Source organism: Gorilla gorilla, chromosome 7 (assembly GCF_029281585.2).
Source record: "Gorilla gorilla gorilla isolate KB3781 chromosome 7, NHGRI_mGorGor1-v2.1_pri, whole genome shotgun sequence".
NCBI lineage: Eukaryota > Metazoa > Chordata > Mammalia > Primates > Hominidae > Gorilla > Gorilla gorilla.
The window spans coordinates 146,489,846-146,516,662 of NC_073231.2; the positions used below are offsets into that span (position 1 = coordinate 146,489,846).

A 26,817-nucleotide genomic window follows, 5' to 3' on the forward strand; every position below is an offset into this window, starting at 1 on the left:
TCCACCAGCCTCAGCCCCCAGAGTGCTGGGACTACAGGTGTGAGACACTATGCCCAGACTGGTTTTTTGTTTTGTTTTGTTTTGTTTTTTAATTAAAAACTAAGCAGGTGGCTCACCCCTGTAATCCTAGCACTTTGGGAGGCCAAGGCATGTGGATCACGAGGTCAGGAGATAGAGACCATCCTGGCTAACACGGTGAAACCCTGTCTCTACTAAAAATACAAAAAATTAGCTGGTTGTGGTGGCACACGCCTGTAGTCCCAGCTACTCGGGAGGCTGAGGCAGGAGAATCGCTTGAACCTGGGAGGCGGAGGTTGCAGTGAGCCAAGATTGTGCCACTGCACTCCAGCCTGGAGGACAGAGCGAAACTCCGTCTAAAAAAAAAAAAAACTAAGCAGGCCATATGCAGTGGTTTGTGCCCAAAGTCTCAGTGCTTTGGGAGGTCAAGGTGAGAGGATTGCTTGAGGCCACGAGTTCCAGACCAGCCTGGGGACCCCATCGCTACAAAATAAAAATAAAAAATTAGCTGAACATGGTGGCACACATCTGTAGTCCCAGCTACTCAGGAGACTGAGGCGGGAGGATTGCTTGAGCCCAGGAGGTCAAGGCTGCAGTGAGCTATAACTGTGCCACTGCATTCCAGCCTGGGTGACAGAGTGAGACCCTGTTTCAGAAACAAAACAAAAACAGGCCATGATAACCTCTTTAAAATCTGACAGTGCCATCCTCCACTGGGTCTGCCAGCTGGGCCCCCTTTGCAGGATGGGGTGGAGGGGCCTGGATGTGGTGTTCCCTTGACTGGTGAGCGTGTCTGAATACAGGCCACACCTTCTGCTTCTTCAGGTAACCATCTCTAGACAAGAGGTACTTCATTTTGGCCCTCTGTTTCCTCTCAAATTGCCATTTTTTTTTTTTTTAAGACAGTGCCTTGCTCTGTCTCCTAGGCTGGAGAGCAGTGGTGCCATCTCGGCTCACTGCAGCCTTCGCCTCCTGGGTTCGAGTGATTCTCCTGCCTCAGCCTCCCCAGCAGCTGGGATGACAGGCGCATGCCACCACACCCGGCTAATTTTTTGTATTTTTAGTAGAGATGGGGTTTCATCATGTTGGCCAGGCTTGTCTTGAGCTCCTGACCTCAAGTGATCTGCCTGCCTTGGCCTCCCAAAGTGCTGGGATTACAAGCGTGAGCCACCATGCACAGCCAAACTGCATTTTTTTGTTTGTTTTATTATTTTTTTTCTTTTCAAACTATTTTTTTCAGGCAGGCATTGATCTCTGCTTTTTAGTCTGGCACACTTACTTACAGCCCCCTAAATTTAACCCTGAATCTAGTTCCTCTTCAAAGGATGGTGTCTCACCTATGAGGTGTGGGTGCCCTTGCCTTCCTTTGCCCCAGCCTGAGGACAGCTGGTGTTTCTTTTTTTGAGATGGAGTCTCGCTCTGTTGCACAGGCTAGAATGCCAGTGGTGCAATCCCAGCTCACTGCAACCTCCACCTCCCGGGTTCAAGCGATTCTCCTACCTCAGCCTCCTGAGTAGCTAGGAGTACTGGCATGCGCCACCATGCCCAGCTAATTTTTTGTATTTGTAGTAGAGATGGGGTTTCACCATATTGGCCAGGCTGGTCTCGAACTTCTGACCTTGTGATCCGCCTGCCTCGGCCTCCCAAAGTGCTGGGATTACAGGCGTGAGCCACCGCGCCCGGCCCAGCTGGTGTTTCTCAGCATGATATGAAGACCACCCAGAGCACATGAGAGACGCTGCCACCAATTGTTTAAGGTCAAGAGTTACAAATTCATCCCAATGCATCTTCTCCAAAGTCCTTGGGAGATTTGTGTGGATGTGGTGTATCCAACTTGTAGCATTTTCTGGAGTTAAAAGAGATAAATAAAAGCTATCTTTCACTAAGGATGGTGGCTTACACCTGTAATCCCAGCACTTTGGGAGGCTGAGGTGGGCAGGTGTCTTGAGCACAGTTTGAGATCAGTGTGGGCAACAGAATGGGACCCTATCTCTACAAAAAATACAAAAATTAGTGGGACATGGTTGTGTGCTTGTAGTCCCAGCTACTCAGGAGGCTAAGGTAGGAGATCACCTAAGCCCTCAGGGAGGCTGAGGATGCAGTGAGCTGTGATTGTACCACTGAGCTCTAGTCTGGGTGATAGAGCAAGACGCTGTCTCAAAAAAAAAAAAAAAAACCACACACACACACACACAGACACAAAACAGCAACCTATCTTTCATATGAGGAGAAACATTAAGTAAAAATTGTCAAAGAAGCCAAGCATATAATGATATAAACAAGTGTCAATTTTTAGCTTTCCACAACGACTCCTTTATACTATCATTCTTACCTAGTATCATGTTTCTTTGAAATAATATACTGATACATTGTTTAGCAAAGATTTTGGCTGTAAGACCAATATTTTAAAATTAACCATAATTCTGTATACTAATGACAATTAAAAATAAAAATTATTTATTTATTTTTGAGACAGAGTCTCACTCTGTCACCCGGGCTGGAGTGCAGTGGCATGATCTTGTCTCACTGCAACCTCCGCCTCCCAGGTTTGAGCAATTCTCGTGCCTCAGCCTCCTGAGTAGCTGGGACTGCAGGCGTGCACAACCACGCCTGGCTAATTTTTGTATTTTTAGTAGAGACGGGGTTTTGCCATGATGGCCAGGCTGGCCTCAGATGATCCACCCACCTCGGCCTTCCAAAGTGCCGGGCTTACAGGCATGAGCCATCAGGCCTGGCCTAAAAATAAAATTTAAATAGAATGAGGCTGGGCACAGTGGCACATACCTATACTCTCAGCTAATTGGGAGGCTGAGGCAAGAGGATGGCTTGAGCCTGGGCAGTCAAGGCAATAGTGAGCTGTGATCACGCCACTGTACTTCAGCCTGGTCAACAGAGACCGTCTCAAAAAAACTAAAAAAAAGAAAAAGGAAAAAAAAAAGAAAAGTTGAAAACAGAAGAACAAATGAAAATAAAGATGTACAAAACCTCTGCACAGAAATCTGTGAAACATGACTGAGAATTTCACAATGGAGGGAGACGGCATGCTCACGGATTGGGACGCTGGGGAGACAGGAAGCGGCACGGCACTGACATTGTGCTTTGTGTTTGTGTTCCGCCAACACTAGCCTAAGGAAGGTGGATGCCCCGCTTCTCTGAAGAGGCAGCAGGTGGAGTGTGCAGCTCTGGAACCCAGTCCTGGATACCCTGTGAGCCCACTGAGATTGGTGTGGCCTCCTTATTGGGAACATGGCTGATTGTGACCAACAATGAGAGCACATAAGTCCCGTTCCTGATGAGGGCCTGGTTCCTTAGTAGATGCTCTGTACATAACATCCCAACACTCTCCTAAGTTCCTCTGTTTCAAGAGCCTGCATTTCCCTGCGGCATCGCACATGGAAGAGGGCCATCAGAATTGAGAAGCATGGAGATACAGTCTAATCACATAACGGGACGATTTCAGGCAGTGGGTGGGAGAAGTCACTGCTTCAAACTTTTTGCCATCATCTAAGTGTGTGTTTCCCCCCACAAAATGCATATGTTGAAATCTTAACATGAAAGGTGATGGTATTAGGTGAGGCCCTTAGGAGGTGCTTATTTCATGAGGATGGAACCCTCTCAATTGGGATTAACACCCTTATAAAAGAAGCCCTGTTAGTGGATCACTTGAGCTCAGGAGTTCAAGACCAGCCTGGCCAACATGGCAAGACTCCATCTCTACAAAAAATACAAAAATTAGCCAGGCATGGTGGCACACAACTATACTCCCAGCTACTTGGGAGGCTGAGGTGGGAGAATCGCTTGAGCCCAGGAGACGGAAGTTGCAGTGAGCTGAAATCATGCCATTGCACCCCAGCCTGGGTGACAGAGCAAGACCCTTTCTCAAAAAAGAAATATAAACACATAAAATAAAAGAGGCCTTGTTTGCCTGGTACAGTGGCTGGCACCTGTAATCCCAGCTATTCAAGAGGCCAAGGCGGGAGAATTGCTTGAGAACAGGAGTTTGAAACCAGCATGGGCAACAATGCGAGACTCCCTCTTTTTTTTTTTTTTTTTTTTTTAGACAGAGTCTCCCTGTTACCCAGACTGGAGTGCAGTGGTGTGATCTCAGCTCACTGCAGTCTCTGCCTCCTGGGTTCAAGCAAGTCTCATGTCTCAGCCTCCTGAGTAGCTGAGTGCACCACCACACCCGGCTAATTTTTGTATTTTTAGTAGAGATGGGTTTTTGCCATGTTGCCTAGGTTGGTCTCAAACTCCTGGCTTCCAGTGATCCACCTGCCTCGGCCTCCCAAGTGCTGAGATTACAGGCATGAGCCACCATGCATGGCCAAGTCTCTTTGTCTCGAAAAAAAAATTAGCCGGTGACTCATGCCTGTAATCCCAACACTTTGGGAGGCCTAGGCAGGTGGATCACCTGAGGTCAGGAGTTTGAGACCAGCCTGGCCAACGTGGTGAAACCCTGTCTCTACCAAAAATACAAAAATTAGCCCAGTGTGGTGGTGCAGGTTTGTAATCCCAGCTACTTGGGAGGTTGAGGCAGGAGAATCGCTTGAACCCAGGAGGCAGAGGTTGCAGTGAGCCAAGATTGCCCCCATTGCACTCCAGCCTGGGTGACAGAGTGAGAGTCTGTCTTGGGGGAAAAAAAAAAAAAAGCCCATTGCAGTGGTGCGCACCTGTGGTTCCAACTACTTGGGATGCTGAGGTAGGAGGATCTCTTGAGCCCAGGAGTTCAAGGTTATAATAAGCTATATCACGCCACTGCACTCCAGCCTGGGTGACAGTACAAGACTCCATTTCTAAAAAGAGTAAAAATAAAAAAAGAGGTCTCAGAGAACTGCCTTGCCCCTTCTACCATATGAGGATACAGGGAGAGGCTGTCATCTGTGGACCAGGAAGGAGGCCCTCAGCAGACACTGAATCTGCTGGTGCCTTGATCTTGGACTTTGCAGACTCCAGAACTATGAGAAATACATTTCTGTTGGTCGTAAGCTGCCCAGTCTATGGTATTTTGTTACAGCAGCCCACAGTGGACTAATATACTCTTATTGAGCTCACATATAGAGAAGGGAAGAGTCTTGTTCTGTGTTTCCTGAAGAAGCAGAACTCGGCGTGGGTCCATGGGAAGATTACCTAACAGCCCATGGGATCCTGCACTGCCTCCTAAGAGATGCATTTCCATCAAAAGGCAGACAATGGCACAGTGCGCTTCCTTGGCCCAAGTACCTGTTCTAGGCACTGCATGAGTATTTACTCATTCAAGCCTCAGAGCACATACCCTCATCCTATGATGAGAAACTGAGGCAGAGGGATCCCACAGCCAAGCTGGAAACCCAGCAGCTTGGTCCCAACAGGTACAGTGGCACGATGACACCAGGGAGCCTGTAGCTGATCTCTGGGTTTCTTCTGACTCCACCATACAATGAATGCACTCGGCATCGGCAGTCTTCAAACAGTTTTGTTTACATACCCCCAAATGTCATTTTAAATGTTTTTTTTTTACCCCCCTTACACATTAAGTTGACACCTAAAACATTATGTAAGTTTAAATAGTTACAAAGAACACAACTTCTGGAACATTGTAAATATTGACACTTAAAAATAAAACTGTCATCTCACTTAAAAAAATGTAACCAGATGGAACAGAAAAATACCATATCGATTTGATATCTTATATAATCCATTCAAAACAGTGTAGTTGTCCCTCTATATTTGTGGGGGATTGGTTCCAGGACCCCCAGTGGATACTAAAATGCACGGCTCAAGTCCCTGATGTAAAATGGTGTGGTATTTGCATAGAGCCTACGCACGTCCTCCCATATGCTTTAAATCATCTCTAGATTACTTTTTTTTTTTTTTTTTGAGATGGAATCCTGCTGTATTGCCAGGCTGGAGTGCAGTGGTGCGATCTCGGCTCACTGCAACCTCTGCCTCCCGGGTTCAATCGATTCTCCTGCCTCAGCCTCCCGAGTAGCTGGGACTACAGGCGCGCGCCACCGTGCCCGGCTAATCTTTGTATTTTTAGTAGAGATGGAGTTTCACCACGTTGGCCAGGATGGTCTCAATCTCTTGACCTCATGATCCGCCCACCTCAGCCTCCCAAAGTGCTGGGATTACAGGCGTGAGCCACCGCACCTGGCCTAGATTACTTCTAATACCTAACACAATGTAAAATGCCTTGTAGTAAATAATCGTACTGTATTGTTTAGAGAATAATGACAAGAAAAATGTCTGTACGCCTTCAGTACAGAGATAACCATCGTAGGCCTGACTGCGTTTCCCATCCACAGTTGGTTGACTCTGAGGGCGTGGAGGGCTGACTGTGCCTGAGCCACCTCTTCTTTCACATTTCACATTACCCTTTTCCTCACAGGACCCATTTTCCATGTTAATTCTTCCACATATTTTTATCCTAAGGAAATATTTTTATGTTTGAAAATCTTATTGATTATGCTATATACTTGTCTACAACAAAAAGTATATATAAATTGAAATCTGAAATTTGTATTTCCTGTGAGACCAAGTGTTAGAAAACATTCTTCTGGGCTTACTTATCATAACAACTGTCAGAACACAACTAATCAAACACAAATATATTACAAAGTTTGAATAATAATTATTAGTCATGAAAGTGTCACTCATTAGTCATACATTTTTGTTGGAAATAATCTCTTAAGGAAAATAGTGGACTTTTCTTTTTCTAATTCCCGGACTCAGGAAGAACCGGATGACCCATTGCTGGAGTCAGGGCTCTTCAACAATTCTTTTCCTGTTCCCCATGTTTGTGAATGTCAGTGCTTACAGCTGCGGTCCCAGGAAGCGTGGGTGAGAACGGAAGGAAATTCTGTTACAGTGACTCAGTACTCTGACCCCTCCCAGGATATCCTCCAGAACTCGCATGCTGCTCTCCTACCGACAGTCCTGGGTGAGAACCCACAGCTGGCGACTCAGCCATCCTGCCTCAGGGTGATGGAAGCTACAACTGAAGTCACCTGGCTTTCAAAAGGTTCTTTTGTGGCTGGGCGCGGTGGCTCACGCCTGTAATCCCAGCACTTTGGGAGGCTGAGGCAGGCGGATCAGTTGAGGTCAGGAGTTTGAGACAAGCCTGGCTAACACAGTAAAACCCCGTCTGTACTGAAAATACAAAAAATTAGCCGGGTGTGGCGGCAGGTGCCTGTAGTCCCAGCTACTTGGGAGGCTGAGGCAGGAGAATGGTGTGAACCCAGGAGGCGGAGCTTGCAGTGAGCCAAGATCGCACCACTGCACTCCAGCCTGGGCAACAGAGCGAGACTCCGTCTCAAAAAAAAAAAAAAAAGGATCTTTTGTGACCCTAATTGAGTCTGGGTGTCTACAGAAAGGTGTGATAGATGAGATTACCATCCAAAAGTCATCGCTCCCTTGCCCTTTACAGTTGATTTCTTACCCCAGTGGCGCTGAGCTCAAGCGTGTGACTGTCAACGGTCGACAGGATGTCAGCAGCCCTGCCCTCAGAGGCTTACATGCAGTTGCCCCATCTGGTTGCCAGGTTGGTCTCAGCCAGGTGGCCTAGAGAAAGCTTCCTCCCTGCATCTTCCTCAGCCTGGTCGCTGAGGGCATGTGAAGCCAGGTCCATCTGGAGGCAGAGCCTCCCAGCCACATGCAGCTGCATCGGCTAATGCACAGGGGTGGAGTGAGGGGAACACGTGCTGTTACACAGCAGAAGCTGAGTCAAAATCCCAAGGGGCCTTTTAAAACGTGGAAGTTGACAAATTGGTGCCAAAATGTAAATATAACTGCAAGTGAGTTAGAAGAGCCAAAAATAAGTATCTTGGAGAAAAAGAACAAAATTGGATGATTTGCAATAGCCACTTTCAAGACTGACTACGCTTGGTTTCAGGAGTCATTATAAAGCTGCAGTTATCAAGACAATGTGGTATAGACATAAGAACAGATGAGAACAGTGGAACAGAATAGCAAGTCTAGAAATAAATCCACACATAAATGGCCAATAGGTTTTTGACCAAGGTACCAAGGCAAGACAATGGAGAAAGATTTTTTTCAACAAATGGTGCTGGAATAATTGGATTTCCGTATGGAAAATAATGAACTTCAACATCCACCTCACATCCTTCACACTAATTCAAGATAAATCATAGACCTAAATATAAAACTAATATGGCGGGGCGCAGTGGCTTATGCCTGTAATCCCAGCACTTTGGGAGGCCCAGGCAGGAGGATTGCTTGAGCCCAGGAGTTCAAGACCAGCCTGGCAACGTGGCAAAACCTCATCTCTATAAAAAATATAAAAATTAGACCAGCTTGATGGCATACACCTAGATCCTAGTAGTTCATGGCTGCAGTGAGCTCTGATTCTGCTACTGCACTCCAGCCTGGGTGACAGAGTGAGACCCTGTCTCAAGAAGAAAAAAAAAAAAAAAGGGAAAAGATAGTCCCAGTTACTTGGGAGGCTGAGCTAGGAGGATCGCCCGAGCTGGGGAGGCTGAGGTAGGAGGATCGCTTGAGCTTGAGGGGTCAAAGCTGCAGTGAGCTGAGATTGCACCGCTGTGCTCCAACCTAGGTGACAGAGTGGCACCTTGTCTCAAAAACAAATGAACAAACAAACAACCTTAAAAATTAATGCTATATAGCTTTTAGAGGAAAATATGGTAAATATCGTGCAACCTTGGGGCAGGCAAAGATGTCTTAGAGAAGATGCAAAAAGCACTAAGTATTTTAAAAAGTATTAATTAGAACTTCATTCAAATTAAGAACTATTGCTCATCAAAAGATACTGTTAAGAAAATAAAAAGACAAGCCATGGACTGAGAGAGAATATTTGCAATACATACAGCTGACAAAGGACTTATATCCAGAATATATAAAGAATGACTACAAATAAATAATAAAGTAAAAAACTTTACTTTATTTTACAAATCAATAATAAAGCAAAAGGCCACGTGGAGTGGCTCACGCCTATAATCCCAGCTACTTGGGAGGCTGAAGTAAGAGGATTGTTTGAGCTCAGCAGTTCAAGACCAGCCTGGACAACACAGTGAGACTCGCTGTAAAATAAATAAATAAATACATAAAATAATTTTTAAAAAATGAGTAATAGCCTGGGTGACATGGCAAAACTGTATCTCTACAAAAAATACAAAAATGAGCCGAATGTGATGGTGCATGCCTGCAGTCCCAGTTACTGGGGAGGCTGAGGTGGGAGGATCACCTGAGCCCAGGAAGTGGAGCTGGCAGTGAGCCATGATTGAACCACTGCACTCCAGCCTGGGTGACAGAATGAGACCCTGTCTCAATAAATTAAATAATTTTAAAAAATAGCCAAAAGATTTGAACAGACCTTCATAAAAGCAAACAGTTGGCCAGTTGTAGTGGGTCATGCCTGTAATCCCAACATTTTAGGGGGCTGAGACAAAAGGATGCCTGGCTGCAGTGAGCTTGGATCGTGACACTGCACTCCAGCCTGGGTGACAGGGTGAGACCCTGTCTCAGAAAAAAAAAAAAAAAAAAAAAGAGAGAGAAAAGAAATAAAAACATACCTACCCAAAAAGACTTGTATGCAAATGTTTACAGCCACTTTATTCATTAAGCCCCGAACTGGAAACAATCAGATATCTATCAGTAGGAGAATGGTAAACGAACTGTAGTCTATGTACTCAATAGAATACTATTCAGCAATTAAAAAAAAATTACAGGCCAGGTGCGGTGCTCATGCCTGTAATCCCAGCACTTTGGGAGGCCGAGGCGAGTGGATCATAAGGTCAGGAGTTCAAGACCAGCTTGGCCAACATGGTGAAACCCTGTCTCTACTAAAACTACCAAAAATAGCCAGGTGCAGTGGCAGGCGCCTGTAATGCCAGCTACTGGGGAGACTGAGGCAGGAGAATCACTTGAACCCAAGAGGCAGAGGTTGCAGTGAGCTGAGATCATGCCACTGCACTCCAGCCTGGGCTACAGAGTGAGACTCCATCTCAAACAAAACAAAACAAAGAAAACAACAAACACACCACATGGATGCATCCCAAAAACATTGTGTTAAGTGAAAGAAGCTAGACACAAAAAAGCACACACTGTATGCTCAATTGATATGAATTCAAGAACAGACAAAAACTAATCTATGTTGTTGGAAATCAGAACAGTGTTTGCCTATAGGCTGGGAACTCCCCATGAGTATGTTCTATATCTCAATTTGAGTGATGGTTACACAGGTGTATGCATTTGTTAAAATTCATTAAAATGTGCATTTCACTGTATGTACATTTACCTCAACGAAAACAAAAAGAATTTTCTGAGGCTGATATCTAATATTAATTTAAAAGGATCAAGTTTAACCTAATATGTTCAGTAAGGTGTGAGGAACATAAAAATACTGTTGTATCATTTACATCTTCGCCAATAAATTTTTTTTTGAGGAGTCTCACTCTGTCGGAGTTAATTCACTTATATCTTTGCCAATAAATATATGTATTTTTTGACACAGAGTCTCACTCTGTTGCCCAGTCTGGAGTGCAGTGGTACGATCTCGGCTCACTGCAACTTCCGCCCCCACCCCGGTTCAAGCGATTCTCTTGCCTCAGCCTCTCGAGTAGCTGGGATTACAGGCGCCTGCCACCGCGCACCTGGCTAATTTCTGTATTTTTAGTAGAGACGAGGTTTCATTATCTTGGCTAGGCTGGTCTTGGACCCCTAACCTCGTGATCCACCTGCCTCGGCCTCCCAAAGTGCTGGGATTACAGGCGTAAGCCACTGCACCTGGTCAAAAAAAAATTTTTTTTTTTTTTTTTTGAGACAGAGTCTCGCTCCAGGCTGGAGTGCAGTGGCGCAATCTCTGCTCATTGCAACCTCCACCTCCCGGGTTCAAGCGATTCTCCTGCCTCAGCCTTTGGAGTAGCTGGGACTACAGGCGCCCGCCACCACACCCGGCTAACTTTCTTATTTTTGGTAGAGACAGGATTTCACCATGTTGGCCAGGCTGGTCTTGAACTCCTGAACTCAGGTGATCTGCCCGCCTCGGCCTCCCAAAGTGCTGTGATTACAGGGTTGAGCCACCACGCCCGGCTGCAATAAAATGCTTTTTAAATAAAAGTTATATTACTCTTTAAATATTAATACATTTTTGTCAAAGTTATAACTGTAGATTTAGCTTATTCAATTTATGGAAAAATATGGCATCTGATATCTGATTTGCAGAGCCCGTCCCCCTTGTCAAACAAGAAAGCCAAATAGACTCTCTGTCAGGTGACTTCATTTTTCAATTCAAATAAACGTGCTAATACACATTTCCAGGGTTATTATAGAAGCCACTGAGAACTGAGAAATAAAGAATGTATTTGTAAGATAGATTACTAAATGCAGTCAAGTAAAGATTAAAATGATAAAGATATAATTAATGTATCTATTTTACCATGTTACAAGAGCAAGAAAATAAATCATACTGTATCCACTTTAACATAATTTATAATAATACAATATAATGTGTGCTTAGAGTAGTAAGTTACGAAGCAAGGAGTATGATAGAAAGCATGATATTCATTTGGTAAATGTATGTGAGCACGTATAATGATTTTTTTTGGCTTTGGGGATTTATTAAATGAGAATCAAATATAAAAATCAGAAGTAACTCCATCCATGTTGTTACATATCATGACCAGATTTTCTTATGAATGTAAAGAAACAGAAAGTCACACACTGCTTAAAAAACAATCAATATGCAAAGGAGGGCCTCACTTTTTTTTTTTTAAAGAAAACGTGTATATATATTTGTGTGTATGTATGTATATATAAACATACACACACACGTATATATACATACACACAATCACTCTGGACGTTCACATATCATTTTTACTTTTTGCTGTTAGGAGTGGAAAATATGAAGCACTTGATAAGATAAAATAAGATGAGGATTGACCAAAGTTACAGCATTTTAATACAGCATATTAAAGTGATTTAATAAAATCAGTTTTAATTACTTCATTAATCAATACCCACCCAGTATGATATTGGACAGAAGTTTTATCTGGGTTTTATCCAGTAGATCTTGAAAAATATGATAGTCTGAGACAACACTCCAGTTACATTTCAAAAATTATTATTTTTAAAGAGACAGGGTCTTGTTCTGTCACCCAGGCTGGAGTGCAGTGGGTGATCATAGCTCACTGTAAACTTGAACTCCTGGGCTCAAGCAATCCTCCTGCCTTAGCCTCCTGAGTAGCTGGGACTACAGACATGTACCCCCATGCCCACTTAATTTTTTAGGTTTTTTTTGTTTTTTTTTTTTTCAGATGGAGTCTTGTTCTGTCCACCACACTGGAGTGCAGTGGCACGATCTTGGCTCACTGCAACCTCCGCCTCCCGGGTTCAAGTGATTTCCCTGCTTCAGCCTCCCGAGTAGCTGGGACTACAGGCGCGCACCACCACACTCGGCTAATTTTTGTATTTTTAGTAGAGACGGGGTTTCACCATATTGACCAGGCTGGTCTCGAACTCCTGACCTTGTGATCTGCCTGCCCCGGCCTCCCGAAGTGCTGGGATTACAGGCGTGAGCCACGGCGCCCAGCCAATTTTTTAGTTTTTAGTAGGAACAAGGTCTCGCTATGTTGTCCAGGCTGGTCTCAAACTCCTGGCCTGAAGTGATCCTCCTGCCTCAGCCTCTCGAGTAGCTGGAATTACAGGTGTCAGCCACCATGCCCGGCCTGTTTGTTTGCAGAAAGATAACAAAGCCAGGCATGATTCAAAAGTTTTAAACAACGCACACAGCCCTCCTTATTGCTACACCTGGTCATTGCTGAACCTGGTCAAAGCCTGAAAGCCAGGACACCTGGGGGCTGGGTTCCAGCGCCAAGGTGACCTAAGAATTTAAACTCCCAAACCCCCATTTCCAAGTGAAGAGATTAAACCCTCCTGCCTTAGCGGGTCACTGTTAGAGGACAGTGCCTGGCACACGTGAACTCAGTATTAGCTGTTGTCATTGAGAGAGAACATGAGGGACAACTAAAGGACAAAGGATGTGTCACTTTAGGTGGAGATCAGAGCCCTCTGGGCTCGTCATTCCAGCATGTCCACTCATCTGCAAAAGGTTAGACCTGGACGAAAGACCTCTGGGGCACATCACCAGTGCCTTTTTACTTTGGCATTGAGCTTTGATTTTACTGGGTTGTGTGGATGGGAAACCCAACCAAATATGGCAATTCTGGTATTGTCAGGTATCAGATCGTTTCAAAATGTAATATGCGGGGTCTTCATCCCTGGGGAGAATCTGGGAGAGGCATTTGGCCTAGTGGTTATGTTACAGTCCTAAACATGAGGCCGACCCAGCTTCCAACCCAGTTCTGGCACCTACCTACTCACTACGTGGCTGTCAGATTACTGTGTAACTGTTTCTTCACCTGTGAATGAGGGATAAGCATCGTACCACTCAGGTGGTGTGAGTTGAACTAGAGGCTGCTGCTGACAGCGTCCTTTATACTTCAGTGGACCACAGAAACACCAAGCATGGGTCTTCCCACAACCTCCCCGGCTCTTCTCATCTCAACCTCAGCCCATCTCCACTCCTACTATGGCCAAATCCACACTTCCTTCCAGGCCTCAGGCATTACCTACAGCTTCTCATTTTGTTCTGGAACTTTGACCTTAATAGGCTAGAATGGTCTCCACCCTCTGACTCCTACACTTTGTAGTGTGCAACCCATGGTACCTAGTCCGTTGCAATGTATAACCCTAGTATATAATAATCTGTAATACTCAAATCTCTGGTGCAGTTAGCTGGTGTACAATCTGCAGTGCATAGTTAGCTGTACTGTATGACCCCTGTATATAATAAACCATGGTTGTTGTTTTGAGACAGGGTCTCGCTCTGTCAGCCAGGCTGAAGTGCAATGGCACACTCATGGCTCACTGAAGCCTCCACCCCTGGGGTTCAAGTGATCCTCCCACTTCAGCCTCCCACATAGCTGGGACCACAGGCACACACCACCACACCTGGCTACTTTTTTTTTTTTTTTGAGATGGAGTCTCGCTCTGTTGCCCAGGCTGGAGTGAAGTGGCATGATCTTTTCTCACTGCAACCTCCACCTCTCAGGTTCAAGCGATTCTCCTGCTTCAGTCTCCCGAGTAGCTGGGACTACAGGCACCTGCCACCCTGCCTGGCTAATTTTTGTATTTTTAGTAGAGACGGGGTTTCACCATGTTGGCCAGGCTGTTCTTGAGCTCCTGATCTCAGGTGATTTGCCCACCTCGGCCTCCAAAAGGTGCTGGGATTACATGTGCAGCCATGTGCCTGACCAGAACTAGTATCGAATTCTCGGTGCACAGTAGCTGCAGTGTGTAATCGCACAGGCAGGGGCAAAAGTTATTGTTAAAGATGTCCCTAACTTAAAGATGACCCCTTATAACTCAAAGCAGCATTTAAATAAACATGTAGAATCTATAACCCTTGCCAACAGATCCTTACCGTTGTGCAAGCTGACTGCATTGCAGCAGTGGCACAGAAAGATGCACACGATAAGTGGGGTTGGCCGACCTCCAGAGGAAACTGGCACCTGAGCCTGTAAAGCCTTTTGGATTCAGTTGAGCTTCTTGACTCGTTTCTAGTGACAGCTAGAAATGTGAAATTATGGGTCTCAAAGACTTTGAACACAAGTCAAAACTCTTACTAAAATGTTAAAAGTGCCGGCTTTTAAGAACACTCCAGGATGGAAGAACAGAAACTTCCAGTACCCTGATAGAGAGCTAAGTTGTAAATTATACTCAGTGACCTGGGCTGGCAAGTAAGGGGGGTTCAAAAAATCAGTCGCTGGGGACTCAAACTTTTAATGAGCTCCCTTTGAATAAGGTGATTTCCAATTGTTTTTAAAAAGGGGAGAGAAAGTATTCACGTTTTATTTTTTTTGAGATGGAGTCTTGCTCTGTTGCCCAGGCTGGAGTGCAGTGGCCCGATCTCAGCTCACTGCAACCTCTGCCGCCAGGGTAAAGCAATTCTCCTGCCTCAGCCCCAACTAGTAGTTGGGATTACAGGCATGTGCCACCACACCTGGCTAATTTTGTATTTTTAGTAGAGATGGGGTTTCGCCATGTTGGCCAGGCTGGTCTCGAACTCCTGACCTTTGGTGATCCACCCGCCACGGCCTCCCAAAGTGCTGGGATTACAGGCGTGAGCCACTGCGCCTGGTCTTACATTTTAAAATCCTTTGGTTTAAAGGTAGTGTACTCTAGTATTAAACGTGTATATATAAATGTAATTACATTATGAATAAAAGCACTCATATTTCAAAAAGTGTTCCTATTTCAAGCAGAAACCATCTTCTCTATAAAATTTTTAAATTAAAAAAAGGGAAACTGTAACCTTAATGATCTTGAAGTTTCTGGTCACGAGTTATTAAAAAAATGTAAACTGGTAGTGTCTTCAAAACGTTTTAAGGATCCCTTTGCATTAAGACAGTTGACTGAGACCAGGCGTGGTGGCTCATGCCTGTAATCCCAGCACTTCGGGAGGTAGAGGCAGGCAGATCATTTGAGGTCAGGAGTTTGAGACCAGCCTGGCCAACCCCACCTCTACTAAAATTACAAAATTTAGCTGGGCGTGGTGGTGGATGATTGTAATCCCAGCTACTCAGGAGGCTGAAGCAGGAGAATCACTTGAACCTGGGAGGCGGAGGTCCACCACGCCCAGCTAATTTTTATATTTTTAGTAGAGAGAGGGTTTCACTATGTTGGCCAGGCTGGTCTCAAACTCCTGACCTCAGGTGATCCGCCTGCCTCGGCCTCCCAAAGTGCTGACATTACAGGCATAAGCCACCACGCCCAGCCTTTAAAAAGTTTTTAAAAGCTAATCTTCTCTGTATCGTTCCAATTTTAGTATATGCGCTGCCAAAACAAGCAGTATTTTTAAATTTTTTTTAAAGAGACAGTGTCTCACTCTGTCACTCAGGCTGGAGTGCAGTCGTGATCACAGCTCACTGGAGTCTCAACCTCCTGGGCTCAAGTGATCCTCCCACTTCAGCCTCCAGAGTAGCTGGGACTACAGGCGCACACCACGACACCTGGCTAAAAATCTCATTATTATTATTATTTTTGAGATGGAGTCTCGCTCTGTCACCCAGGCTGGAGTGCAGTGGCCTGATCTCGGCTCATTGCAACCTCCCGCCTCCTGAGTTCAAGAGATTCTCCTGCCTCAGTCTCCTGAGTAGCTGGGACTACAGGCATGTGCCACCACACCCGGCTAATTTTTGTATTTTTAGTAGAGATGGGGTTTCACTATGTTGGCCAGGCTGGTCTCGAACTCCTGACCTGACCTCAGGTGATCTGCCTGCCTTGATCTCCCAAAGTGCTGGGATTATAAGTGTGAGCCACTGCACCTGGCCAAGATCTTCTTTTTAAAAAAGAAGTTCATGTTTCTGAAGACTCAATTTCTAAGACATCTATACTCCCCAAACCAATCTATAAACTCAATGAAATCCCAATCATAACAACCCCTCTGCCAACTTTTCAGATAAAAATACAGGGAGGTACAGTTAAGAAAATGAATAGTCAAGCCCCAGGATGAGAGAAAATACCTAGAAAACAAGTATCTGACCAAAGACTGATATCCAGTGTATAAGAACACCCATTACTCCACAACAACATGATCAACAGTTCTCTTAAAAATGCAAAATATCTGAGCAGATGCTTCACAAAAACATATATAAGTGGCGAAGTATAGAAAAAACAAAACAAAACAAAACACTCAACCTCATTAGGTATGGAGGATAAAAACGACTGACACTACCAAGCATTGGTGACAATGTGGAGCAACTGGAATGTCCACCCATGAAAATGGTATAACGTCACTGGAAACCAGTTTGGCAGTTTTTAATAAAGGTAAGCATACACTTACCAGATGTTCCAGAACTTTCCTGCAGAGTTTACTTGCCCAGGAGGAATGGAAACACCGTCCCCAATTTTATTTCTAATAGAAACTGAAAACCACCCAATGTCCCATTCATCAACAGGTGAACAGGGAAATACGCAGCAATATATTCTTACCATGGAGTATTATCAGAAATAAAAAGGAATGAACTTCAGATACACACAACATGGATATTCAAAAACATCACTCATAGAGAAAGCAGCCAGAAATGAGAGTATATATGGTGTCGTTCTAGAAGCAATCTGAAGTGTAAGAAGCCATTTCTAGCGATGGAGACCAGACTAGAGGTTACAAAGGAGAAACAGGGACCTGCCCTCCAGAGGTATGAAGGCACTTCCCAAGTGCTGGCTCTTTCTCACCTTCCTCACACTGGTCACTAACTGGACGTATACATTTGAAAAAAATTGAGCTGTTTATTCAATGGCTCTTATTGTATGCAAGTTAAATCCTACTCAAGTTGATTAAAAGCAGGGTGGTAATTGCCCTTCTGGGGGAGTAGTGCGGGAGGGAGCCCCAGGACCTCTGGGGTGATGTTACTATTCTCTGACCCTGGGTGTAGTTACAAGAGGACACTCCTTTGGGAAAAGTTCAGTAAGCTCTACATTTATGTGCCCTTTTCTCTACCTACTCTTTAATAATGTAGAATAAAAAATAGGAGGAAAATGATGAGATTGTGAACACTTCTCCCAGCTAACTTGGACAGGTTTTCAGGTGCTGCATGTACGGTTTGTCTCATTAGGCAGCTATTACTGAGGTAGTATAAGGAAGCTGAGTAATTTGAACACTTTTAGTTTCAAATGAACTTTTCTCTGGGTCTTTAGATTTGAAATTCCCCATTTGGTTTTGTAATGGAAGTCACCTCATGGTTCTGATAGCCCTCCAGGCCACTAAGTTCACGGGATGTGAACTGCCTCTGCTCAACTCTGGTGGCTGCGCTTGACCTCTGACCTCTGGCCCATGCACTGATGCAACGCCTGTCTCTCCACCTGCTCTAAAAACCAAAATTTTCTTTGGTTTATAGGAAGATGTGAAACTTACCCACAATTCTAGGTGTTCCTAAGAAGTGAGACCATGAGGCAAAATGTATTAACTGCAGGTAAACTTTTTTTTTTTTTTGAGATGGAGTCACGCTGTTGCCCAGGCTGAGTGCAGTAGCGCGATCTCCACTCACTGTAAGCTCCGCCTCCCGTGTTCACGCCATTCTCCTGCCTCAGCCTCCTGGGTAGCTGGGACTACAGGCGCCCGCCACAACGCCTGCCTAATTTTTTGTATTTTTAGTAGAGATGGGGTTTCACCGTGTTAGCCAGGATGGACCTCGTGATACGCCTGCCTCGGCCTCCCAAAGTGCTGGGATTACAGGCGTGAGCCACCGTGCCCGGCTAACTGCAGGTAAACTCTTATGTGAAACAGTGGTTCTCAACTTGCAATGGTTCTGTCCCTCCTTCCCCTGGGAACCTTTGGCAATGTCTGCAGACAGTTTGGTTGTCACGGCTTGGTGGGAGTGCTACTGGTTTCTAGTGGGTGAAGGCCACGGATGCTCCTAAACCTCTGAGAGTACACTGGACAGGTCCGACATCAAAGTTCCTTACAAGGTATGTAGAGCACTTTACCATTTTACACTGGACTTAGCTCACTCTCATAGTCACCACTTCAAACATGAGGAAATGGAAATGTAAGAGACTCAAGAATGCCAAAAATTAGAAAAAACTCACAAGGATGGCATTCCCTTGACATTTGCTTCAGATGAAGTAACTGTCACAGATCCAAAGATGAAGCTGCTTTTGCACATAAGAGTATGTATTTACCTGGAAACAATTCGCTCAAATCCCTCCCTTTGGAGTCTGAGTCCCTAGTGCTGGAGATCTCAGTTCTATTTGCTCCCTGCTCTGTGGCTCACAGAGATTCTAGCAAGACTAGGGTGGGCCTGGGAAATGCTAACAATTTCCTTGACAAGTGAATTATGCTTTGAGTCCGAGTTAGCGGAATAGTGAGACCCTGCACAGGGGAAGGTTATTTCATTGAAGACCATTGCTACTTCCATCCTGAGCTCTGCATTTAATAGGTGACGATGGAATGAAAAGGTTAACTTATGCCGCGCTACCCTTCTGTGGTAACATCCTTGACTTGTTTAGAAGATTAAATAAAAAAAAAAGAAACTAATTAGTGAGAGGCTTCCTGATAATTATTGGGAACTCTCCTGTATGTTATCTTATCTGACAAGTCACCTGAAAAGCCATCTGAAGAAACAGAACCAAAAGAAAGGATATTACAACAAGAACTTTACTGGTAACACCTTTTTAATAGGTCAAAGTAACTGTACAGTTCATTATATTCTTCCTGAGAATAATTTATATCCCCCAACAAACTAAAGGGAGGGTATATTTTTTCAAAATTAACAGAATGGATGGTGTAACTGGACATCAAAAGAAAACCAAATTCCTGTTTTGCTTCATTCTCTCCTGGGAAGACAGATTACAAGGAAGGGTTAGTTAACTCCAGTGGCTGTAAAATAGTCAACATGGCTTTAATCTTTCTTTATAAATTATATAAAAATGGAAAAAGGGGATGGTTCTGGAACTTCTCCTCAATGCAGTTTGGAGGTGCTCTGGTACAAAGCATTTCTGCTTCCAAGAGAAATAACATTGCTACAAAAAACTGGCACATTATTCTGTGAAAAAAGACATGAGTTTTTAGTTGTGTTCTACAGCTAGTTCCCAACCCAATGCTTCACATATCCACACAAAAGTAAAAGGCAGGTAAGACAAAAAGGGCTGTAGTTTTTTCTGAAATAACTCAAGTCTTCAAAATATAGCTTTTATATTCTTTGTAAAGTGGGATTAGCATATTGCAACTGAAGGGTGTTCTAACAAACAAAAATTCCAGTCTGGATAATAATTCTATGGTAGACAAAAGAATTCTCAGCCTCTTGGGTTTCCTGGAATTCTTTGCTTCATGCTCTCCTCTTCCACTATGCAGCTAAGGTAGTTTAGGAATTAAGATGTCACCCCTTGGCCATCCCCCTTTAGAACGTATCTTAATGTGAACATAAATTGTTCTTCATGATGCTTAAAAGCTTACATATAATTTTCATTCTTAGAAAAACGCCACATTTTGGATCCTGGACTTTTCTGAATATCATGATTGAAAAAAACAAAACAAAAAATGAACCCAAATCAAAGTGTGGTTAAACTTATATGAGAAAGATTTTTCAACCAGATGGTCATTCAAAAAAGTTGGAGCTGTAAGTGCTGGCGACTGAGGACACAGGGTTAATTCCTCGCTGCTGGTGGAAGGCTAGAGAGCATCTTCAAAAGAGGGTAGCAAGATGTGCTCCTAGGGGAGGCTCAGTGTGGTCTCGTCTGCCCAAGCATTTTCAGTCTTGCTTGGTCAATGACATCGAGTAAGTTTTTGGCATCCACAGCCAGGGCGTGAGCAGCAGTCAGCATTTGCTTTTTGTACTCTTGCTGGAGGCTGGTCATGACATACTGCTGGGCCAGTTTCATCTTGTTGATGAGCTCACCCAGGTCAGAGTTCAATAGTTTCTGTGCCATCTCAATCTGAAAGACAAGAGATAGGTCAGGAGAACTGTTTTCAGTGATTTTTTTTTTCTTTTTTAGAGAGATGTTCTTACTGTGTCGTCCAAGCTTGCCTCAAACTCCTGGGCTCAAGGAATCTTCCTGCCTCAGCCTTCCCACTAGCTGGGAACACAGGCACATGCCACCAAGCCCTGCACCAATGAACTTTTCAGGGAATTTTTATGAGCCTTTCTTTCAGTGCCTCCATGAGAAGAAAACTTTATTTCCTGTAAATAAATCTTCCTTAGGAGCAATAGGATGTAAAAATCAATCTTTAAATTTTTTTTTTCTTATTTTAACTTCCCACACTACATTCATGCATTTAAAATTTTTTTTTACTTTAGAAATTCAGCTATTATAGTGTGCCTGTTTGTGCATGCCCATTCACACATGCAGATCCAGCATCTTGTTCCTTCCATTCAAAGCCTTCCCTGACACCATGACTAACTTCGTCTCCATTTGCGCTCACTGTTTAGACTTTATTAATCTCACTGACTGGCAGGGCTTTTGTTTCATAACAGAACCACAGAATCTGACAGAACTTCAGAGATCATCTATTCCAAACACTTTCACATCAGAGAGTGGACAACTGAGATACAGTAAGATGTGCTGAAGGCCACACAGCTCTTTAGTCTCCAAGCCAGGACAAAAGCCTCAGTTCTGACTTCTGGTCTTATGCTTTCTACTATGCCAACTCTATTTCAAGACCTTCCTTGGCTATACAAAAAATGGTTTAAGGATGGTGGCAGGGCGCAGTGGCTCACTCCTGTACAATCTCAGCACTTTGGGCAGCTGAGGCAGGCTGACGGCTTGAGCTCAAAAGTTTGAGGCCAGCCTGGGCAACATGGTGAAACCCCATCTCTACAAAAAAATACAAAAAGTTAGCTGAGTATGGTGGTGTGCACCTGTATTCCCAGCTACTCAGGAGGCTGAGGTGGGAGGACGGCTTGAGCCTGGAAGACAGAGGTTGTAATGAGCCAAGATCATGCCATTGCACTCCAGCCTGGGTGACAGAGCCAGACCGTTATGTATGTGCCGCACCTCCCCCCGCGCCCGCACACATTAAGTCAGGGCAGCAATGGTGGAAGCAGCTAATGAACACAAAATGCTGTCCTACAGGGTTAGAATGCTTTGCATGGGAGAGTCTCAAGATCCTTCTTATCTGTTTCTTCAACCAATGGTGACTTATCCATTTGCTCTTTTATCAATTATGGAGCACCTATTATGTACGAGACACTTGGTGCTTGGACACAAGGAGGAAGAACTGTTTTTACTTGCAGTCTAGAGTGGGAAAAGCATACACAGGACCCTATAATACAGTGAAATAAATCACGTAGTAGAAAAGTACATAGATAAAACAGCAATGCATTCTGTCTCAGAGAGGGTCAGAAAGACTTCACAGAGAGAATTTGTCTGAATTTGGCCTATACTGTAAAAGTAGGCTGGCTTCAACTGTGAAAGCCACACCAAGTTGATCTTTATTTGGCAGGACTTGGCAAGAGGGATAAGAGATTTTTAGGAAGGAGAATGACAAAATCTAGAGAGATATTCTAGAAAGATGGCTCTTGGCGGCAATGTGGAGGCTGAATGGAAGGGCAGGGGAACAGACAAGAGGCAGATAAACCATCTAAGAGGCCATCTTCAGAGGAGAGGTGATGGTGGATGTGCAGGTGAACGGACCAACCTGAGACCTGATGAGAGATGGAAGGTGTGTGGTTGTTTGCATGTGTGTAGGGGATGGGGAACTGCTGGGAACAGACGTGCAAGTGCATGGTGTTGTCACTGACCGTGGAAGCAAACAAGGAAACCAGACCGTTCTTGCCAATGGCAGACAGTTGGAGATCAGAACTCAGGGAGGGGTTCTATAAAATCAACACCGATTTGGGAGGCATCAAATACTTGAATCTATGAGAATGAGAAGAACTACCAGAGTGAAAAAGTATTTTTTAATAAAACAAGTGGGTAGCACTTTGGGAGATGACCACACTCAAGGGTGGCAGGGAACAAAAGCCTGAGCAGAGGTCTTGGCAGGAGAGGAGTGAGTGAGGAAGCTCTGGGCCAGAGCAGGGGGTCTCAAGGGGGAGTTAGGACTGAGGGGAAAGCAGGGGCTCTGGCAATTAGGAGACCTTGAAGGGCCGTTACAGCAGAGAGAGTTCCAAACAGCTGGAGCACTGGAATGCTCTGAGCTGGCGCTGAGTGCAGCTGCCATGTGAGGAGGTGGCCCCATCAGGGATGGGCTGCTCTTTCAGGAAGTACAATGGGGATAGGAGGAGGCATGAGGACAGTGAAAGGCAGATGCAGGATCAAAGACAGGCTCCTCTTCTTTTCAAAAATGATTTAAGGCCAGGTGTGGTGGCTCACGCCTGTAACCCCAGCACTTTGGGAGACTGAGGTAGGAGGATGGCTTGAAGCAGGAATTTGAGACCAGCTTGGGCAACACAGTAAGACTCTGTCTCTACAAAAAAATAAAGAATTAGCTGGGCATGGTGGTACACAACTGTAATCCCAGCTACTTGGGAGGCGGAGGCAGGAAGATCACTTGAGCTCAGGAGTTGGAGGTTATAGTGAGCTGTGATGGAGTCACTGCATTCCAGCCTGGGTGACAGAGACAGACTCTGTCTCAAAAAAAAAAAAAATTAATAATTAAAAAAATACTGTATACAGGAGGGCAATTTGTGTATTGGAATCAGGGGAGATGAAAAGATTACTTTAGACTTTATCAACTAGAGTAGGTGTTAACAAATAGTCCCACTAAAATATCCACTTGGTAGGACACCATTTTCTTGCCTCTGGTATATGGAATTTCTCCACTTTGGGGCAAAACTGAGGCTTGTCATGGAAAGCCAGAGGCCCGGTGAAGCAGGTAAGTGAGAGAACCCCATTTGGTTGGGATGTGAAGTTATGCTACAGCACCAGTCACAGGCCTTCTCAAAAACAAGTTAAAGGGTTTATGCATGTGAATCAATGCCATTTACAAAGGAATCACCAACAGGAGTTGTGTCCAACCGTCCTTCAGAAGTCAATGTCCAGTTCGTCAAATGGAACATCCCCTGGACATCGTATGTCTCTGGGTATGATGCTGAGAAGGATTCAGCATTATTTATGTTGTATTCCTGACTGGAGATGCAAAATCTCAATCTCATCAGGAAGAAACAAATGTTTACAGGATATCCCTCAATCCAACTTTAAGAATACTCTATAAAATCACTGAGCCTATGTTTGTCAAGAATGTCAATGTCATGAAAGATAAAAAAAGGCTGAGGAGCTGTTTCAGATGAAAGGAGGCTGAAGAAAGCAACACCACGTGCAAAGTGTAATCCTGGTCTGGCTCTCGCAGGCGAGGGAGAAGTGCTACACAGAGACAACCGACGACCCTGGAACATGCCCTGCAGAGTGGGACAGTGCATTACATCATGTTAAAGTTCCAGAATGTGCTGATTGTGTGGTGGTTATGTAGGACAATGGCCTTGTTATGAGAAATATAAATGGAAATCTTAAAGGGGAAGAAGAGGGCACGAGATACACAGCCATTCTCAAGCTGCTCGACAGCAGGAAGTGATGTGTGTACACATATAGACAATGGAGCAGGGATGACAATGTGCTGACATGTTAAAAGGCTGTGAAACTCAAAGGTAAGTTGGGAGTTCTCTGTATTAATCTTTTAACCTTCATATAAATCTGAAATGATTTCAAAATAAAAAGGACAAACAAAAAGTGTGTGCTGGGATGAAGAACTGCCCATGCTTCCCTAGAAATGAGAAAAGCAGGTAGCTGGAGTCAGCAGGGAGCAAGGCTGAAGCCTGCAGATCCTGGACTCTGTAGTGGGGACACATCCCACATGCGTTTGTCAATCCCAACCACAGAGTGTACACCCTAGGCTCAAAGACACTAAAACAAATGCAGGTGCTTCCTTTCATTTGTTAGTCATATAATTGAAACAAAATTGCCAAAAGGTAGCAAAAATGATAGGTGTTGCTGGGCTACAGTATTTTGGGTCAACTTTTATTCCTTAAAACTTTTTTTTTTTGAAACAGGGTTTGCTCTGTCACCCAGGATGGAGTATGGTGGCTTGATCCTAGCTCACTGCAGCCTGAAACTCCTGGGCTCAAGCGATCATCCTGCTTCAGCCTCCTGAGTGGCTACTGCACACAGCTAATTTTTAAAAATTTTTTGTAGAGACAGAGTCTCGCTTTGTTGCCCAGGCTGGTCATAAACTGGCTTTAAGCCATCCTCTTGTCTCGGCTGCCCAAAGTGTTGGGATTACAGAGGTGAGCCACCACACTCAGCCCTTAAGAAGCTTCTTAAAGACATTTATTAATGTAAAATGATTTTTTTTTTCAGATGGAGTCTCACTCTGTTGCAGGCTGGAGTGCAATGGCACGATCTCGGCTCACCGCAACCTCCACCTCCCGGGTTCAAGTCATTCTCCTGTCTCAGCCTCCCAAGTAGCTGGGACTATAGGCGCGTGCCACCATGCCTAGCTACTTTTTGTATTTTTAGTAGAGATGGAGTTTCATCATGTTAGCCAGGATGGTCTCGATCTCTTGACCTTGTGATCTGTCCGCCTCAGCCTCCCAAAGTGCTGAGATTACAGGCGTGAGCCACCGCGCCTGGCCTGGAATTTTTTAAGACAATAATTTTATTTATTAAGTTTTTGGTAGAGATAGGGTCTCACTATGTTGTCTTGAAATCCAGGCCTCAAGCCATCCTCCTGCCTTGGCCTCCCAATGTGTTGGGATTACGGACGTGAGCTACCATGCCTGGCCTAAAAGAAATTTTTTATATTACTACTTGAAATGGAAAACCAGGATCATTTGCAAGCTCAACTATTTTTAAGGAGAATTCGAGGAAGCAGACCATGCACAATGCCAGCCCCATTCATATCAGCATTCTTCTACCTTTAAGGTTCATGGCACCAGCAGCAGTTTCCCATGTGCCTTCCTCATCCACTGCTCAGAGCCACTTGTAGCTCAGATGAGGACCTTGCACAGTGGCTCTGCAGTGGACTAGCAGCAGGAAGACCCAGGATCTGGAACTTGAGTGGCCACTGCTCCACACCTATGCCCTAGAATGAACAGCCCCGTCCTGGTTGGGGCCAGTGTTAGAGGGAAGGTCATCGCTTGTAGGGCAGTTGATGTCTCTGCTGGCCACAGACTGAGGAGCTCCCTTCAGCACCACAGGCATCCCTGAATGTGCCCCTGCCCAGTGCTGTCACAGAGGGCTGCAAGGGGAAGATTGTGCCCTACCTCTCGGTGGGTGCTGGCTGGTAGGAGGGGAATGGTCTCATCCACAGTGGCCAATAACGTCCTCAGGGCCAAGCCGACTTCCTAACAGACAAGAATCACAACCAATATTAGAACACACACAAAGGATTTTTATGCCTTTCAGTTATATATTTTTTTATTTCCTTTCCACAAGTTTCAAGGCAAATTTCTGTATTTCTTTTTCTCAGTGCTTAGCCCTATCTTGTAAGTTATGAGGCTCCTTTTTCTCCCAAAAGATTTAGATCTGGGCCGGGCGCGGTGGCTCACGCCTGTAATCCCAGCACTTTGGGAGGCCGAGGCGGGCGGATCACGAGGTCAGGAGATCGAGACCATCCTGGCTAACACGGTGAAACCCCGTCTCTACTAAAAATACAAAAAATTAGCCGGGCGTGGTAGTGGGCGCCTGTAGTCCCAGCTACTCGGGAGGCTGAGGCAGGAGAATGGCGTGAACCCGGGAGGTGGAGCTTGCAGTGAGCCGAGATCGCGCCACTGCACTCCAGCCTGGGCGACAAAGCAAGACTCCGTCTCAAAAAAAAAAAAAAAAAAAAGATTTAGATCTGACTGTTCATTGCTCTAATACCCTAAGGAGTGAGTTGAAGAACAGAAGTTCACGTAAGAAAAGTCACACAGATGCTGAGGGTGGAAAGCAGCATTTTTTTTTTTTTCTCATCTACTGCTTCCAAGCAGATTATACCACCCTCCTGGCTCCAACTGCCAACCCTGCCAACACAGGTTAGGATAAATAGTAGCACCTTTCCCCAAGTGTGTTCACCGAATGTGTTCTCACCCAGGTACTTTCAAACACCCCATGAGGCTGGCCAGAGATGACACCACTGCCCCGGATGCAAGGGGGCAGCCTTGCTTTGGACCCTGTTCTGAATCTCAGGCTTCATCTATTACGCACACTGAGCAGAAACACTCCTCCCTGCCACTTCCGAGTTGCAGCAAAAAGGGTCTAACTACGATTTAAAACAAATAATTTTAAACTTCAAATTTTCATTACTGTCATACTTATGAGGACCAAATAATGTAATGACTAAGACATCAAATTACATGTAATATGAAT

General features: G+C 44.8%; 2 protein-coding genes across 26 annotated transcripts in view; both read right to left on the minus strand.

The window, feature by feature from the left end:
* Positions 1-7,455, minus strand: part of AGO2 (argonaute RISC catalytic component 2) — a 129,114-nt gene extending 121,659 nt beyond the window's left edge. Inside the window, exon 1 of the mRNA XM_063709544.1 lies at positions 7,436-7,455. The gene's annotated coding sequence lies outside the window, so the exon portion shown is untranslated. The remainder of the gene's footprint in view (positions 1-7,435) is intronic.
* Positions 7,456-19,191: 11,736 nt separating this feature from the next.
* PTK2 (protein tyrosine kinase 2) overlaps positions 19,192-26,817 on the minus strand; it is a 340,227-nt gene continuing 332,601 nt past the window's right edge. For all 25 annotated transcript variants that reach the window (XM_055349579.2, XM_055349577.2, XM_055349578.2 and 22 more), the window contains 2 exons: positions 25,734-25,814; positions 19,192-20,469 (listed from right to left, as the gene is read on the minus strand). In XM_055349579.2, coding sequence (XP_055205554.2) covers positions 20,257-20,469; positions 25,734-25,814 — 294 coding nt within the window. In that variant the 3' untranslated portion in view covers positions 19,192-20,256. The remainder of the gene's footprint in view (positions 20,470-25,733; positions 25,815-26,817) is intronic.